General features: G+C 39.9%; 1 protein-coding gene across 2 annotated transcripts in view; it reads right to left on the bottom strand.

Moving 5' to 3' along the window:
• Positions 1 to 18,814, bottom strand: part of PHP (PLANT HOMOLOGOUS TO PARAFIBROMIN) — a 33,656-nt gene extending 14,842 nt beyond the window's left edge. Inside the window, exon 1 of one of the 2 annotated variants that reach the window (XR_016353616.1) lies at positions 17,249 to 18,814. Coding sequence is in view for 1 of the 2 variants with exons in the window: in XM_089790821.1 (XP_089646947.1) it covers positions 17,328 to 18,420 (1,093 nt within the window). In the remaining variant the exon portion in view is untranslated. The remainder of the gene's footprint in view (positions 1 to 17,248) is intronic. The other variant, XM_089790821.1, reaches the window with a different exon arrangement.
• Positions 18,815 to 19,389: the final 575 nt, after the last annotated feature.

Raw genomic sequence — 19,389 nt, 5'->3', positions numbered from 1 at the left:
GTCCGTGATGGAAGAATTCCGCAACAATCATTTTTCTCCAAGGTAGGACTTTTTGAGTGGTCATGGATTATGTCCATGATGGAAGAATTCCGCAACACCTATTTTTCTTAAGGTGAGATTTTTTGAGTGGTTGTGGATTTTGTCCATGATGGAAGAATTTAGCAACACCCGTTTTTCTCCAAGGCAGGATTTTTTGAGTGGTCGTGGATTTTGTCCGTGATGGATGAATTTCGTAGCAACCATTTTTCCTAATGTTTTCATGCATTTCCACTTTTGAATATTTCAAGGATGATTCCAGACTTAACCATTTTTTATTGAATGTCTTCCTTGCTCATTCTTTTGGATATAGAAACAAATACCCTTTCAGCTCTTTATCAACTGGAGAGTGTCTTCCTTGCTCATTCTTTTGGATATAGAAACAAATACCCTTTGGGCTCTTTATCAACTGGAGAGCACACTCATTGTCAAAATAGACCTACCAAAAATAGACTTTCTAAATATAGTAAGTTGTTCCAAAGTCGAAATAAGGTCAATTTGAGAGGTAGTAAAATTTACTCGAAATAGACTTTCTATTAATAGTAAGTTGTTCCAAAGTCAAAATAAGGTCAGTCTAGGGGTAGTGAAATTTACTATAAATACACTTACTAAAAATAGACAAGCTAAAAATAGTATGTCAAGACATTCAATTCTCAAATAACTAAACAGTTTCCATTCTAGGAGCCACATGGACAACACTTTCCAAACTTGGCCAATTTTTACCAATTCTCATTCGAAAGAGGGGACCTTAGAAGGCCAAACCCAAGCCTACCAAGAACTAAAGCCAAAAGGACAAGACCAAGAGACAAAAATGAGCTCCCCATTTACAAGTCGATGGTGTGAAAACCCCACAACAAGTATGTCTATCAAGTCAAATGGTGGGTGATTGAGCACATAGTGTCCTTTAGAAATCCTTGGCCAGGGTAGGTTTATTGGCAAATAATGTTGCTATGATCACCAGAGGTCAAGATAACTCATAGTCAAATGGCTGACATGTTAGGAGGTACCCATAGTCTAGTCGGCTATGTAGTTGACAACTTTGACACCAAGTTGCTTAGGTGGCAAGACAAGGTAGTGTACACGTCTTAGCCCATACAAGGTAGGGCCATTCTCAACAGAGATTGAGTGGGGATAACACTAGGTACATGGTTGGGAGGTTAAGCCTCTGTCAATGCTTTTCCTCTCCTCCAAATGCCTAGACTCGCACAACTCAGACCAATTCCTACTTCTCTTGATGTGGTGCGATCTAAACATTGTTAGTAATTCATTATTTCCTTTCAATTGCATCTTTATCTTAGTTTCAGCATTATATTGTATGCAATTGCATTCTTGTTCATGTGAAATGGTAGTTAGGATTTGCAATCAGTTTTTTAGTATTTTACATATCATGTGTAGTATAGTTAGTTAATCTATTATGATTGTTCATACTAGTTCATCATAAAGGTAGCTAATTCTTTTAATTGATAGTTAAGGTCTTTTCATGAGAATGCAATTGCTATATAGCAGTTAATTAGTTATTCTCTGTTATTCCTTTTCATGTGAATGTTACACAACAAGGGTATCTCAAGGGTTTTACTTCTATTTGATAAAAGAAAGAGTATCTCAAGGGTTTTTTGTCCTTAGAAATTTCAGTTGTTACACAACATCTCTTTGTCTCTAAGCTTTTGGCCCTCAAACACAATAGGATGACTATCCTACATCAATATTGCCCCAATTCCTTGTCTTGAAGCATCACTCCACAATGAAAGGCTTTGTAAAATCAAGTAGTGCTAAAACTGGACATGTACTCATAATCAAAGGTAACTTGTGCTTTTGTGACCCGTGAAAAGCTCATTTCCTTTTAAGGTCAGTCAATGGCGAAGCTACCTCGGAAAATTCTTGTTTAAACCTCTTGTAATTGCAACATACCCCAAAAACCTTTTGAGATCAGAAATATGCTTAGGAATTGGTCACTCTTGGATTGCCTAAATCTTCTCCTAATGTACACCTTTACCCCGTCAATACCTACCTACCACATGTCCCAAGTAGACAATTTCCAACATTCTAAACTCACATTTAGAAGCTTTGGCTAGCAAAGACTATTGTTCCATGATGCTTGGGACAGCATCTCAGAATTGCATAAGTTATTCCCTGGTTTTACTATATATTAGTATGTCATCAAAAAATACTTATACAAACTCCTCAACTGTCCATGGAAAACATAATTCATACAGACTGAAAAGTTGTAGGTGTTGAAGATTGTAACTGCGATAGAGATCTTTATCTATGGAAATATGAATGTTATTACCATTATTGTCACCTCCAACAAAAAAGGAAACTTATGCTTAAATAGTAATATTACTTGTAAATGACATGTGTTATTCACATGCGTTGAGGCATGAATATCCAAATAGTTGTAATTAATTATAGGAGTTATGGGAATCTCAAGAGACCTTCGGTTATAATATGAAGAGTCTCTCCTATTGACATATAAATCGCATCAAGCAAAGGATATTGTACACTTGAACTTTTATGATCAATAAAATGATCTTTTGTTGTCTAGCTGGGTTTTTCCCTTCATTCTCGAAGGGCTTTCCCAGAATATTTTCTGGTGTTGATTATATCTCTTTTGTTATTTCTTTATTGTTGTTTATCATCTTTAGTTTCTAGGCTCAAATTTTAACATGGTATCAGAGCCAAGTTTACTTATAACAGCAAGAAATGAGTGTGAATAAGGTCTTATGTGATTGGTATCTCATGCATGCGTATTTTGTTTTAAATTCTTTCTTTTATGTGTGTCTGGTAGGTTGAGAATGCTCCTCATTGTTTGACTATCAATGTGTATTCATGTTTTTGAATTCGTGCATCAATTATACCTTACCTGTCACTATCAAGTCATATGGCATAGTGTACAAATTTTCACCAATCCTAAGGTATGGTTTGTGTTACGGCACTGTTTCTCATTTTTCTGAGTCATGAAGAATCACGTGTTTAGCTTAATAAGTTTTGTTCAAGAAACCGAAGCTATACCAAGCAGTCTCAGTGTTAGTGTGTCAATTTATTTTATATCTAGCACAGGCGAACAAAGCATTGTTATCATCATGAACGAAGGGATAGATGTTCAGATTGCATAGACCAAAATATTTACTTCCAGCTTTACAGGCTTAGGCACCATTTCTATTTTAGAAGAGAATAGAAGCGTAGGAGACCATTTCCATCGCATCACCTCTTCCACGATTTATGGAGAAAAGTGAGTCCATATGGAATGGACAAAATCATTGATTAATATCAATATGGGGTTGCAAGAAAGAAAAAATTGTTTTGGGCAAGTGCTGATCGACCCACCTGGCTCAAGGAAGACCACCTATTGCATTGTAGTAGATTTGGGAAGCACTTGAGTGTTTGTGTTCTTCATATCATATGTATTTGCATTCAACATGGGTGGTCAAATTCAGTATGAGGCAAGAATCTTTTCATTTATAGTGCAGCCAGTCTTCATGCTGCTATAGGGGCATCCAATCATTTACTCTATGTAACCGTTCTTTGTGGTGGAGACATCGTATCATCAATTAAGCCAAGAAACACCTTGTTTCTCACCCAGTTTTGTGATTCTCTTTACCATCTTGTAACGGTGAATTGGTCCTTCGATATCTTTTCAAGACCGAGTCTTTGGTGGTGTTCAATTGAACGTACATCGACGGGCAATGTATATTTTGAAGCTTTGAATTACAGAGACTATGTAGAACATTGACATATATATTGATCTGGGTATCAAGGTTGAGCCTTCATAACAACAGAGTTTGTGAAGTTACAGGGGAAGGATTTTGAATATTGCATGCAGACGTATTCCATCACTCTAAGATGGAACAACAAGAAATCGTCTGTTAATGTGAATTTGCCTAGACTCAGGGTAAGATGAATATTTCTCGTTAGTACACAAGAATATTTTTTTATTTTGATTGGTAAAGTTTTGTGCTCAATGTGTTTGGAACGGTTTACAGGCATTATTCATCTTCATGAAAGACTGGTTGTGAGTCATTGCTATGCTAGTGAATACCTATGGCCAAGCTAGAAAGTTTTCAAGATGTTGAAATAGCAAGTTAAAGCCTTCAGCAACAAGAAATTATGGCTAGTGAATGTCCATTTGCAGTGATATTTTTTGTGAGGGACACATTACTGAGCTTCTAAAAAATTAAAGCTAAGTATTTGCTTATTCCTAATCTAGTTTTAAGGAGGTTGCATGCATTATTCGATTGGAAGTATTTCCTTTGGATACTAATTGGCTAAGAGCCTATGTGTAACTATTGCATACATTATCTCTAGTGATAGTTATTATGTATTCTAAGTTATATAATTGGATGATGGTCTTTCTTTGTTACAGGAAGTAATAAGATGATTTGTGTTCACAGGAAGCTCAAGATTCAGAGGGAGATGTTCAGCCTTGGAGGTTACTGTCAGCCGACTGGATGGTCCCAACGGTGTTTCTGTAGCCAACAAAATGATTGTCGTCAGTGTTTTGTATTTTGTAGCCGACGGGTAAATAGTTTGTAGTGGACATAATGGTTGTGGCCAACGGACTCCTTCGGGAAGGTTCGGCGGATAGTATTTATACACCGTCTGGGATCATTGTAAATCATCTTGGATCTTCTATCATTAATCTTATGAGTCTGGCATATGCGAATAATCTAAGAAATTTTGCTGTTCATGTTCATTGTCTATATGCGTTCATTTATTTTACCTGTACGATGAACATTTGGCGTCGTTGCCTTATGAACCTGGAAGGTGGGAGGAATGAAGATTAATGCCAAATCAGCTTAACAAAGATCGGAATAAGGTCAAGGGAAAAGATGGAGTCTGTACTGCGCAAGAGAATAATTCTGGCACAGCAAGCCGAACGCCAACCGAGATTTCAAAAGATTGCCAACAGAAAATGGAGCGCCAAAGAATTGTTGGAGGAGACTCGACAGCGGGTGGAATTGGTGGAAGAAGCACGGGAGGAGTTCTTGAATTTGTGTTCGCCGAGGGAAGAAAATTCAGACGGAAGAGCATCAACTCGCACGGCTCGCAGTGCCGAGGGAGCACGAGCGTGGAGTGACCTCTTTGTCCGAGATAGACTTCCGCGAGAAACAACTTCAGAAGATCCTTCTTGTTCACCAAGGTTCGTAGTTGTCGACACCTCCGGTGTGGGAGAGCAATCCGCCGCTGTGGGAGTGTAGTCCGCCGGTGTGGGAGAGCAGTCCTCTGGTGTGGGAGTACAGATCGCCGGTGTGGGAGTGCAGACCTCCAGTGTGGGAGAGCAGTCCGCCGATGTGGGAGAGCAGTCCGCCGGTGTGGGAGTGCAAACCTCTGGTGTGGGAGACCAGTCCCCCGATGTGGGAGTGCAGACCGTCGGTGTGGGAGACCAGTCCGCCGGTGTAGGAGTACAGACTGTCGGTGTGGGAGTGTAGACCGCCAGTGTGGGAGTGAAGAGCGCCAGTGTTGCAAGACCGAGCAACGCTTGTTTACAGAAACCAATCGTAATGGCGAGACCGAAAGAGAAACTGCCGAAGTTCAATGACGATGGTACGGCCGATCTCATTCGACATTGTAAAACATGTGAAACGATATGGAGGGCAAATGGCATAACTAATGAAGACGATTGGATGAGACAATTTTTGGCAACCCTACGAGGTGTGGCGATTGATTAGTTTTCGGATACGGATCCACAAAAGCTAAATAGCTGGGATAACATTAAAAAGGAGTTCCTAGCGGAATTTAAACTCTTGCGGGATGATAATGAAATCGTAGCAGAGATTTTCAATACCAAACAGGGAAAGCATGAAACTGTCCGCGTCTACACCAGGAGATTAAAAGACTTAATAAACAAAATGGAAAGCAAGCCAGCGGACGGATTGCAGAAAAGATGGTTCGTGGACAGCCTACACTCGAAGTTGCGAAGGAAAATGAAAATTGTGCCACCGTCATCATATGTGGACACGTATAACAAAGCACTAGACCTTGAAAGTGAGCAGAAGACAAAGAAGAAGAAAACTAGCTCCTCTGACTCTGATGATGACGAGCCTACCGGAGATGATAGCAGCGACGACGAAGGCAGCAGCAAGAAGGTTCGTGCCCTACAGAAGGATATGGTTCGCATGATGGAGTTTAAAAACATACAAAAGGAGCCAAAAGGCAGTGAACTGTGGTGCACAGGGTCATACTAAAGGATCGTGTCCAAAGAACCAATTTTGTGACATTTGTCAGATCATGGGCCATTCGACAAAAGAGTGCCCCTTTAACATAAACACAAGAGGATCTCCGCAAGTGTTTCTTACACAAGAGGCTTCCCCGTCGGGCAGTAGCGGAAATACGAATAGTGCAAGTGCCACATCCAGAGGACACAGGAATAATAGCAGAGGGCAAAATAACAACAATACAAATAATAACAATAATAATGGGAGTCGAAGTCGAACTCAGTATGATGCAAACGGACGGTCGATCGTTCAATGCCAAGCATGTAATTTGTGGGGTCATTTTGCGCGGGATTGTACAACGGCAAACACACCGAAATTATTATGCAGATGGTGCGGACCCGGCGATCACGAAGATTCCAAGTGTCCAAAGTCTGGAGTAAACTTGATCATTGTTGGCACGGATGTAGAGGAGGTTTTGGCAATTACACGGAGGCAAGCGGAGGAAAGAGAAAATTGGGGGAAGCACAAGCGGAAATTGCAAAGGCATCGTCAGTGGGGACATCTCAGTTGAAGGACATCACCAGCACCTTGGCAAGGAACTTCGCAGAACAAAACATTGTACAACAGATCTTACAAACGGAGATACCAGTCAAGATAAGTGACCTCCTTCTCACAATGCCCCAGTTACAGACGGCCATTTTGAATCATACATCGTTTCCGAAAGCAACGGAGGACACAGGAAGGGACAATAGGGAAGTAACGGCAACAGACCCAATGCTGCTGGCACTCACATCCGGACGACATCCGGCAGTCGTCGAGATGGGGATTTTGGGAAATGTTTTGACAGAGACAATTGTTGACGGAGGGTCCGGCGTGAATGTCTTACCGGAGGATACTTGGAAGAAGTTGGGAAAGTCAACGCTGTGGCCACCTACATTCCAGTTGCTCACGGCAAACCAGCACGGGATCAAACCGTTAGGAACCTTGAGGGTGCAACTGGTAATCATTGGTACGCAACCATTTTTATTGGATTTTGTGGTCATTCCATTGAAAAGAAAAGGATATGATGCTATTCTGGGACGGGATTGGTTGGTGCAAGCAAAAGAAAAACATGATTGGAAACGAAATACCCTATCAATGGAGCGCGGAGGCAAAAGATTCATAATTGACCTGCACACACAAATGGTAGGTGAGGAGGCAGCATCGTCAGACTCAAAAGGTGAAGGCGACAGTGACGACGAAAGAAATGACGATGAAGGAAAGAGGAGAATGGAACTGAACGATGAAGGAGTATTGACACTAGAAGGAGGATCAAATGATGACGACCTAGACTCGGTGAATGGCCTTTACCATTGGCAGATAGAAGACTACGAATTATTTTCGAGTTGTAATATGCTAAGGGTCGACGAAGGTGAGAGAAAGGAGGAAAATGAGTGTCCGGAGGAATACAGAGAAGCAGATTACGGAAAGGCAGTTATGGCTAAAGCTAAGGGGAAGAACATACAGTCCAACCCCAAAAAAAAGAAAGATCCCATCATCCGGCACCCAGTGAAAGGACCGTGCAGAAAGAGAAGAATACATCGCACCATAAAATTGATGGAAGGGTGCCAACAGCAAGGAAATAAGTTAGATGTGCGACGACCGCAGGCACAGTGGGCAACGGAGGTGACACAGAACAGACATAAGGCCTGGCATGACAAACATCTCAAACTCAACAAGTTTCCGCCGAGGCAGTTGGTACTCAAGTACGACGGTCGGGATGAAATCAAACAGGAAAGGTTTAAGGCAAGATGGGTTGGACCATATCAGACCTGGGAGGTTGGTGACAATCGGGTGATAAAATTGGAGACATTGGACGAGCAAGAGGTGCCTTCGGTAGTCAACGGATTTAAAATGCAAATATATGGTGCCAGGAAGACTCCGTCACAGAATGGCCAGCTGACTCCGTCGTCGTTGCAGAATGGCAACGCTTGGAGGAAAAATTGAGGTGCTCTCTTTTTATTTTATTTTATTTTTGTAAAAAAAAACAAATTGAAAAATTGAAATTATATATTCAAAAAAAAAAATTGAAAAATTGAAGGAATAAAAAAAAAAAAGGGAAGCAGGCCGCGGGAGAGCCCGCGGGGAAGCTGAGGAGGCCGTTGGCGGGCATCTCTCCGCGGGAGAGACCACGCGGGCACATGTCCGTGGGTAACTCTTCGCGGGAGAGTCCTGCGGGCACATGTCCGCGGGCAACTCTCCGCGGGAGAGTCCCGCGGGCACATGTCCTCGGGTAACTCTCCACGGGAGATGGCCCGCGAGCACTTCTCCGTGGGAGTTCGCCCCGCAGTCAACTACCTGCCGCCTGTCTTGTCTGCGGAAGCAACCCGCGAGGTTGTTTTAAAACCACGAAATTCACAATTTCTTTCAACGCCACAGACCTTTGGTGTATTTCAATTTTCTTAGCCATCCATGATGAAATGGGCTCAGGGAAGGATCAACAACAGCAGGAGTTGCGAAAGTTCTTGGTAAGAATTCCTTCCCACGAAGAGGTGCTGGAGAAATCCGACAGGCAGAGTTCTTTCGTCCACCTATATACGTATAAGCAGCAGAAGCTCAGGGTTTTGTGAGGAGTGGGAAAAATATGACATATTTAGTTTGGGCGCTTTTGAGTTTAGCGGCAGCACAGTAAAATTGCAGGAGCCAAGATCGAATCTGTGTAGGGAAGGAGAAGAATTTCTATGTGCAGAGGGATTTGTGGTGGATTGTAGAGGAAGCAGTAAAAAAAAAAAAAAAAATGATGACAAATTCAAGTTGTTCAGAATGAGTTACAGATGATGCCAAAGGGAAGGGGACGCATCAGTGGTTGCCAGAAAGAGTGTAGAATCGGCAGAAAATGACAAAAATGGTGTGTTCCGTGCATTTCTGTGTGGGTTGCGAAGTGCTAATTTGGTCTTGGGGCGAGGGGTGCTGCCCCTCGACCCCACCCTGTACTGCAATAGGGAGCGCACCTGGGGCGTTGCCCCCTAGACCCCCAGTCATTACGGATATCAGTCGTGAGAGTCTGACTAGTTGAGAAGACTTGAAGTTGCTGTAGGCATGGACTTTTTGTGTACCAGAGGCACTGGAAGTAGGTGTTGGCCGGGAGGCTGTCTTGGTGGATGCATAGAGAGCTCGGGAGGAGCTAATCATCCAGTTGGAGGCAGTGCAGCGACACTTGGCTCAGTGGACCTAGTGTTGGAAGCAGAGAAAGCAGCACGGGTGGCTATCAAGGTCAGCTTGAGGAGACAGTATTGTGTTAGCAGAGGCTACAGATGTAATGGGATGAATGTGGAAGTGATGTGACAGAAGCAGATTTTTTGTTGTAGTCACTCTGTTAATGTATTTTGTTTGCTAATTTGTTTCAGATATTTTGTAATTGTCGTCCAGAGACTACTTTTCTTTTTGGGGGATGGTGTCAGCCGACTGGATGGTCCCGACGATGTTTCTTTAGCCGACGGAATGATTGTCGTCGGTGTTTTGTATTTTGTAGCCGACGAGTAAATAGTTTGTAGCGGACATAATGGTTGTGGCCGACGGACTCCTTCGGGAAGGTTCGGCGGATAGTATTTATATCCGGTCTAGGATCATTGTAAATCATCTTGGATCTTCTATCATTAATCTTATGAGTCTGGTATATGCGAATAATCTAAGAAATTTTGTTGTTCATGTTCATTGTCTGTATGCGTTCATTTATTTTACCTGTACGGTAAACAGTTACACTATCTAACTGAATATGATGATCAAAACTATTTTGATTAAGAGGGAGTGTTTATGGAATCCCCTTCATTCTCGTATATGCTTATGTTATTAGTGATATTTGAGACTATTCTTTTTTTTTAATGCATATTCTTGTGTGAATAAATGAGATTGTAAGATCGGCTGTGATAACTCTTTCACTATGCAATAGTGAACATCATGTTGAGATAGTCCATGAGGTCATCACTTTGAGAGATTCCATGATGGGAGTTGGATGCCATGTAGATCGGTTGTGATAACTCTTTCACTATGCGATAGTGAACATCATGTTGAGAGAGTCCATGATCTCATCACGTTGAGAGATTTCGTGATGGGAGTTGGATGCCATGTTGAGAGATTCCATGACAGTCGTGATTAAAGACTTAGTTGTGAGTCTTACAAATCTTTCATGTTGAGTGATTCCGTGATTATTAACAATGAGTAATTGTTATAGGTTTTCATGTTGAGTGATTTCATGATTATTAACAAAGAGTAATTGTTATAGGTTTTCATGTTGAGTAATTCCATTAATTTCATAGGATCTATGTGAGGAGATTTCATCATTGACACTTTGGTTGGAATCTTGTGTGATTGTTCAGCTAAAAGATCTCTCTGTGGCTAAGAGGGAGTGTTGAATATTGTAGCTGCGATAGAAATCTTTATCTATGGAAATATGGACATTATTACCATTATTGTCACCTCCAACCGAAAAGGACACTTATGTTTAAATAGTAATATTAATTGTAATTGACATGTGTCATTCACATGCGTTGAGGCATGAATATCCAAAGAGTTATAATTAATTATAGGAGTTATAGGAATCTCAAGAGACCTTCGGTTATAATATGAAGAGTCTCTCCTATTGTTATATATATCGCATCAAGCAAAGAATATTGTACACTTGAACTTTTATGATCAATAAAATGATCTTTTGTTGTGTGGCTGGGTTTTTCCCTTCATTCTCAAAGGGTTTTCCCAAAATATTTTCTAGTGTTGATTATATCTCTTTTTGTGATTTCTTTATTGTTGTTTATCATCTTTAGTTTCTAGGCTCAAATTTTAATGGTAGGAGCATTGGTCAAACCAAAGGCATGACAAGAAATTTGAAGTGCCCGTAATAACAACAAAATGATGTTTTTTGTGTATCTTCTTCTCTTACACTTATCTAATGGTAGCCGGATTGTAGATCAATTTTGGAGAAGAAAATTGAGTCATGTAGTTCATACAACAACTCGTCTATTCTAGGAATAGGGTACATGTTCTTAATGGTTCTTTTATTCAATGCTTTGTAGTCTATACACATCCATAATGTGTCATCTTTCTTCTTGACTAGCACTACTGAGGAAGCAAATGGACTAGAGATTGGTCAAATATGACCCATTTTTTAGCAACCTCCTTCGTTGTCATTCCAGTTTCCTCTTTGAAGTGCCAAGGATGCCTATAAGGGCTGGTTATCACTAGTTCCAAGCCTTCTTCCAACTCAATCACATTCTCGTATCCTCTATCAGGAGGATATTGGTGGAATATCTCAAAATGTTGCATTGTGTTTGTCTAATAAAGATTATACATCAACATGGTAGGTTGGCTCTTTTTCTGTAACAGCATTATTAGAAACAAAACAATGGGATGCCCACTCACAGCCCACTCAATGTCATTGTGAAGGGAAAAACCTCCATTCATTTGGCAGAGACTAATCTAGGTCCTCCATCCTCCACGGCTTTCAACATGTTTTCTTACCTTCAAGTTTCAACCATAAACTCCAACTGCCTTTGTTTGAAGTCATGAACATACATTCCTCCGGATGCAAGCCACTGGAGACCCAAGACAACATCCACATTACTGAGATTAAAAACATAGAAATCTCCTAACAAGTTATAGTCTCCCATTTGAATTTTAAGACAAGCTAAGACTCGGGAACAACTCAAGGGAAAACTATCTGCCACTATCACATTAAATTCAAGAACTCCTTTGTTTGCAGTCCACATCTACTAAGAAGACTCTCATCATTAAAATTGTGAATAGCATTGTTGTCAACCAAACATACCATTCACTGTCCCTTAATAACTCCTTTCAGCATCAAAGGTCTACTTCTCAAATTCAGGACAGTAGCAATATGTGGATTTTCTCCAGCAGCAATATCTTCCAATTCAATTTGTGGATTTTGAAACCCATGTCTGTTATCTTCCTTGACAATTTCCTCTCACTCATCCTCATTTTCTGAATAAACTTCGATTAAATGATGCTTGCTCTTACCAAGGCAGCGATGTCCTAGTTCCCAAGGCTCTTTATAGGAGAAACATAACTACTCTCCCCCAAGCTTTTTTCTAGACTCTTGGGTTCAGTATTTAATAGAACACTTCTTGGCTGGTTAAAACTTCTATTCCTTTGCTGATTTGGACCATTTTCTCAGTTTTCCATGGCCTGTATTTTTTTTTTGTGAAGCTGATAGGGTGCAAAAACCTCTAAATCCATCACTAATCCAATAGCATCATCAAGGGAGTTTGGTTTGTGGACTTTCACCAAACTTTTCAATCTATCATTAAGACCTTCAACAAAAAGCATGGTGATCCTGAGGCATATCAGCCACCATTACTGTAATCTTCTGAAATTCATTGATGTGTGATTCCATCTGTTCAATTTGCTTCAACTAAGACAACTCTCCATAATAAACTTATATCACTTTCCTGTCAAAGTAGCTGATTGGCCTATTAACAAATTCTTCATAAGATTGGATCATGGCATAATCCTGAGAAACCAAGTCGTGATGCCACTAATCATAAGCCAGCCCTTCTAAATGCATGGTAGCAAACTGTATTGTTTTCTCCTCTTCCATGGGCTTAAGCGCCATGAATGTATCCAACTTGTGTACCCATGATCTTTAGCTGTTAATCTCTCCCTCCATCAAAAGTTGGAATATTAATTTTGTTCATGGCATCCTTGTATTCCAAAGGTTGAAAAGTTTGCCCTATTGGACACCTAGGCCTCTTGTCTTGTCTCTCCATACAATTTCTTACATTGTCCTTACATTGGTTCATGAATTGATTCAAGTTCGTTAGCTGTCTTACATCAGCCAGCAATTGCATATATTATCATGTGCAGTCATAACATCGACTGTGATGTGGGTTTCTACTTCCTCTGCTTCTAGGGGGATTTCTCTATCAATATGTCATGGTATAAATTGAAGACTGTAACAGTCAATCATATCTTGTATCCATTGTTACCACATTAGAAGCAGCTCTATCCCAATTTTCGCATCCTACTTCTCCTCTACTGTGATGGCAACTTGAAATCCTTGATCGTGCAAAATCATCTCTTTACTGCCCAATGGTTGTAATCATCTGTGCTTGAAATTGCTGCATCACCTGTTGTTGTTATTGAGCAAATAATGTCAAAGAATGTTCATCTCACAAGTAGAGCTTCCATCCCTTCTCTCTTCCATTTCTGTGTATTCCCGTAGCCCAGATCTGCTCCTTGTATTAGATCTATGAGATTCAGCCCCTCTGGAATCCATAGAACCCTGTTACACAAAGATGCACCAAAAAGCAAACAAAACCCAACAAGCTAGCAAGGTTTAATGAGCTCTAATAATGATGTAATAAACCAGCTAGGGTATTATATTGAAAATACCATCTACTTGAAACATTCTAATAAAAAATAGATCAAACAATCCTAGAACAAATTTCCTTTTTGGAAATAAATCAGAACCTTACGAATTAAATCAGATGGGACTGATTGTTCATCTCACAAGTAGGGCTTCCATCCCTTCTCTCTTCCAATTCTGCTTCAGATGAAGTGATTTCTGCTTATTCCCGTTGCCCAGATCTGCTCCTTGTATTATATCTATGAGATTCAGCCCTCTGGAATCCATAGAACCCTGATACACAACCATGCAACCAAAAAGCAAAAGAAACCCCACAAGCTAGCAAGGTTTATGAGCCAGATACCACTATAATAACCCAGTTAGGGTATTATATTGAAAATACTATCAACTTGAAACATTCTAATAAAAAATAGATCAAATAATCCTAGAACGAATTTCCTTTTTAGAAATAAATCAGAACCTTACAAATTAAATCAGATGTGTATAAACTATCAATTACAGAAGTAAGGTATTGAAAACATTATAATTTGATTCTTATTGGACAATTGAGGTATACCAAGTATTGGAAAGATAATTATTTGATTCTTATTGGACAATTGAGGCATACCAAAAATCTAATGTCAAACCCTTCATTGTTCATAGCACTATGCCTGAACGAATACATCTAAAACCCTTACAAATACTTTTGATACCCTCAACAATGGCGGACTGTGAAAACTGAAATCCACTTCTGTATCCACACCTAAACTCTTGTAGTGTGCATACAGCAACTGAAACTGTTTGCTTGGGGTATTGCCCAAGGCTTGATGCTCAAGGTTTGCATCCTTAGCATAGAGTTCCAACAGTGGATCAAAGACAATGTAAAATCATAATAAAAAGCCCCTAATCATTTCCTTGTATTGTAGTGATATAACGTTGGCACTCCAAAACCTAACTTGATAGTAATGATAGGGAAATGAATATTCCTCAGCGCTAATCCACAAAGTAAGGAAAAATCTGAAAATATCTTATTTGACTTGACCCCAAGCCCATGACTGAAAATCAGGAAGCCACTTAAGTGAATTCAGTCCCACCAGTTATTAAAACAAAAGACTTTTCAAACTCAGAAAAAATGGCTAAATATGAAGAAAAAACATGCTACAGCCTTATTAGGAGAATTAAGAACTGCCGCTAGAGAGGGACATGACAATGTAGAGGGGACGTCCCCAAGTCTCGGAAATGTCCCCGGTACTATGGAAACCGGGCAGAGGACATGTCCCCGAATTACACTGAAAAAAATAAGGCATACTTCTCTCATCAAGTATATAACAATATAAAATTAGTGTTTGCATAGGGAACTGCTAAATATATACTTCAGCTTCAATTATGAAAGAATGTTTCACATTGCTTACTCACAACCTCACCTTCTCCTGCTGCATAATCAATTTGGTCAGGCCATACACCTCCATATCTGAAAAGGCAGCCAAGAGATATCCTTCTCTAGGCGTCTATTTTCATAATCCCATAATTTTCATCATTGAATATTTATGTGAGTCTAAGAGGCGTGAGGAAATGATTCAAGACTTTTGATCTACCTCATTTTTCTCTGTAATTTTCACGATTTTAATTATAATTATATTTAGTCTATTTCTATTTTGTTTTTCTGACATGTAAATGAACATCAATTTTTTTTCAAAATAGAAAATGTTTACATTGAAGATTGCTGCCACTGTAGAAAGCCTCTCGGCTTAATCAATTTGGTCAGGCCATACACCTCCATATCTGAAAAGGCAGATGATCCAGGGGTTCTAGGGGGTTTGCCTTTTTCCGTAATGGAAGCACAGAGGAAGCAGGAAAGGCAACAGTGGAGCTCAATGACAGGAACTGGGATGAAAATGATATTAAGTTATTAAAAGCAGAGGCATCTGCACCTTCCTCAATTTCAAAAGCTCATTTTACTTCCCTTCATAGCAAGGTTCCAAACTCTAGTGAAGTCTGTCAAAATTTGGTGAGACAGGGGAGCGTGAGGATTCCAGAAAGGATGGTAGCAACTATAGTGATGAAAAAAAGAACATTATTTCTCTGGGAGGGCCTGAAGTGACTAGGATGGTTATGAAGGTTTATCCCTCCTGCATCACCTCTCCTTGACAACTCTGTTTTGGAGATTGGAGTCTATGAAAATGAAGATAGGGTCACTGCTCATGGCTCATACCTGAATGTTCTTCTAAAGTTTTACAATGAAAATGAACAGGTAGCTGAGGCTCTTAATTTGTCCAACCCTGACCATAAGTCTAAGGATGTGATTGGAGGAGCTCCAGAAAATACAGGTGTTACTAGCAGAGGCACTTCCTGCTGTCCGAAGTATCAAGCCCACATTCCTGAAATTGTAATGGATTTTTAAGGTTTCTGGGCAAGAAGATTTTCTGGCAAAACATGGTCTAATTGGCAAATTCCAAAATAATGGCTGAAATCGTCCAATCTTCATTAGTGGGTCCCTGAGGTGTGTAAACATAACTTGCAGAATGAATTCTATGTCTGTCCATGTGCCAACGGTTTTTAATTCTGAAGCTTGAATAAGTGAAAGACAGATAAATCATTTCCATCTCACAGGTTTTGTAGGATAATTTGTCGTGCATCAGACCACAGTTCCACTCTTTTACTACTCAAAATGGTAATTTTTCAATTAACTCTTATCTGGGTTAGGTCGCACTATTTGCCACTACAGTGCTGGTGGCCTCCAGGTTTCATTGTGATTGCAAACTCATTAGGAATGTTTGCGTGATTGACCATACAAAATGGTAATAGAACTTGTACAATCTTTGCCTGTTTTCATGTGGAGATGGATCTATCAAAAGAATTTACTTAGGAAATTGTTTTGAAGATTGGGCAAGAATCGGAAACTATTCAGTAGATTGTGAAAAATCAAATATCAGTTGCAAGAGTAATGATTTCGAAAAGTTTGGACTATTAGACTCCAAGGATACTCAATTTCACACCTGGTGGTGTCAGGTGTAGCCTCATTATCATCTAGTTGCTCCAACTGGCGCAACCGTTTCTAAGGATTCTGATTCTTGTTCTTCAGAACTTTTGGAGGTAAATGGCGCTCCCCTTAATTATAGTTGCTGTTCCCTTACCAACCTTCCTCCTCGTAAAGCTGTGCAGGTAACACGTGATCAGCTGACCTATTCTGTGAAGGTTTTGGGTGCTCTTGATACAAATAAGTCAGTTCTTGATTCCTCTACTTAGGAGCGCAAGAAAGTACTGCTTAATTTAGATAAGGGTGGCTTCAGGAAGTGATTTAGCACTCCCAATGCCTCACAAGAGAATGATTGAGGTCAAAATTAAAAGGACGGCACCTTCTAAACTTGGATTTTGCAGCTGCTGACTCGAGGTCCTTCCACTTTATAAAAGAACTCCATGATGTTTGGAAAAAGGAAATCTGGTTCATGTCCCATATATTTTTTATAGATATGATGAAACCCTCAACTACCACAGTCCCACGATCAATTCTATTTTTTGCAGCCCCTGGATTCGTAACCCGTGTTCTATAGAAAAAAAATACATCCTAACACTTGAAGATGTACATACTTGAGAGACCACGCACTTCAGAAAGAAACCTTATAACAAGAAGCATATTTTTCAGAATTCTCAAGTTCAACTTAAAAAGTAAAAACTAATCAATTTTCATTCTTGGAAAAAAAAAGAGCAGCAGAATCAAGATTACTTAGAGAGGCGTTACAATAATAACACGGTGCTTCTAGAGAGCCCAACTAAAGCGCCATATTAAGCTGCGCTATACTCACGCTTATTGAAGATCTCAACATGGTCCTTAAAAGGCCAGTCCTTAAACTGCCATTCCTTCCCCAGCACAAACACCGCTACAACTCTGCTCCAATCCTCAATTGAGAATGCAGAGGGCTTATCCCTGATCTCAAATGTAGAAACCCCTTTATCTTTATTAATCTTCTTCTGTATGGTAATACACTCTTGCTTCTTCGCCATATCTTTAGCCTTCAAATCTGGTGCATAGTAAACCCCATCCTCCAAAAACTCCTTTGCATTGTACATGTTCAGAAGGGTCTGAGATGCACTGGGCACAATAATTATTGGCACTCCTTCGCCACAACCCTTAATCAAACTAATACTACTACTTTTATTTGAAGCCCTGGAAAAAGGATAGCTCACTTTTACTCCATCTTTCTGCCTTTTGTTAATGAATGACTGTGTTGTATCGATGCCCAGATCATGGGTATCTTTCCAAAACCATTTATCATCGGAGGATCTTTTGACTCCCCTGGCAGGAGTCGCCTGTAAATGGGTTTTCCTCTCTTCATCCTTTTTACTAGCCACTTCAATTAGGCTCTCGAAGTTCTTATTTTTACACTCGAGAAGAGCTTCTCTATCTATCAAGGGTTTTTCAATTGATCTTATCATCTCAATGTAGTAATTTTGAGGTGGGTCGTTTTGATTTTGATTTATCTCTTGGATTTCATCTGCTCCAATTCTTTTGTTGAAAAACCCATTATGGGTGCCAAAGTCCGGATCCTCTGGGTTGTATTCTTCAACTGGCGGTTTGATGACGAGTTCGATGGCGTCTGTCGAAGCAACCTTGCCTTCCAGGTAGTCGAGAAGTGGTTTCCGATCGGGCAAGGAGACACGCTGAAGCTTGTGGCTGTGCACCTGTTGGATGTATTCCGCGTGCTTCAGATGGCTGTTTTTTACGAAGAAGACCAGGGATTCCAGAGTGTAAAAACTGTCCTGATTGACTCTGTAAGCTGTTTCGATGTTACAGGGAAAGTGGTATTCGTTGCCGAAGAGGATTTTGTCGCCAGAAAGCGTAATTTTTTCCAGGTCGCCTCGTGTTGTGAAGTCGCGTAGGACTGAGAGAGGATCCATGGCTGATATTGTGACAGTAATCTGAAGAGGTGTCCGCTTAAACAGAAATAATAGCGACGACAATCTGTTGTTGTTGGGCCTCGGATCGCAAGGGCATCAGAGCCTATTGAATGAAGAACCAAAACCAATTGACCAGCAGAGTCTGCTGATCCACCCGTAGCATATGCAGCATATAGAGAATCTTCTGAAGCAAGTAGGGGTACAGAAATGCTGACAGCAGAAACTTACGAACAGGCAAATATTAGAAGAATTACCGTCCCTTTTCCGTGTTGCCTTCAGTATGATTTGCTATTAGATAGCTACTCCCTGTTCGACAATGTTAAAATCTTGATTTCAGCCCGCAAGGCAAAGAACCGATTTAAAAATGGCTTGGAATTTCCTATTTGAGCCCTACGATGTAATTAGTGCATGATTGTTTTTAGTTTAATTGATAGGAAAATAGTTCAGATTCAATAAGAAAAAAAGATTTATTGTTCTGATAAATAAATTTTAAAATATATATTCAAAAACTTTAGGAATATATGATGTTTGTTGAAAAAAAAACATAGGCTAGGGTCAAATAAAAACATTAGCTCGAAGGAACTAACAAGTGCCACATAGTAGTAAACTATAATAGTTTAATAGAATAGACTAGTATATTAAAGTTAAAATAGTTTAATAGTTTAATTAGATAAAATAGTATATTAAACTTAATAATTATAAAAGAATCAACAAAAAGTTAAAATGGCGAGCAAAACAAAAAGTAGAAGAGAAAAAAATGCGAAGACATTTTGTGCAAAAGCAGTTAGTCAATATTTTTGCAGAGTGCTTACCCTAAAAAATGGGGGTTTTTGAAAACAAGCCCAAAACCTCCACCAGCAAATAGATCAAACAATCATGTAACTAGAAACATACAGGCATAGGAACCGTCGGGTGAATTTCGACAAGCAATCGCATCGTATGCAGTTAAGACCTCAAACCATTTTTCCT

The sequence above is a fragment of the Cupressus sempervirens genome, chromosome 7 (genome assembly GCF_028749045.1).
Source record: "Cupressus sempervirens isolate cs-2001-9-10 chromosome 7, ASM2874904v1, whole genome shotgun sequence".
Classification (NCBI taxonomy): Eukaryota; Viridiplantae; Streptophyta; class Pinopsida; order Cupressales; family Cupressaceae; genus Cupressus; species Cupressus sempervirens.
Note: the sequence above shows the minus strand (reverse complement) of the source record. Positions and strands in the feature narration are given on the sequence as shown.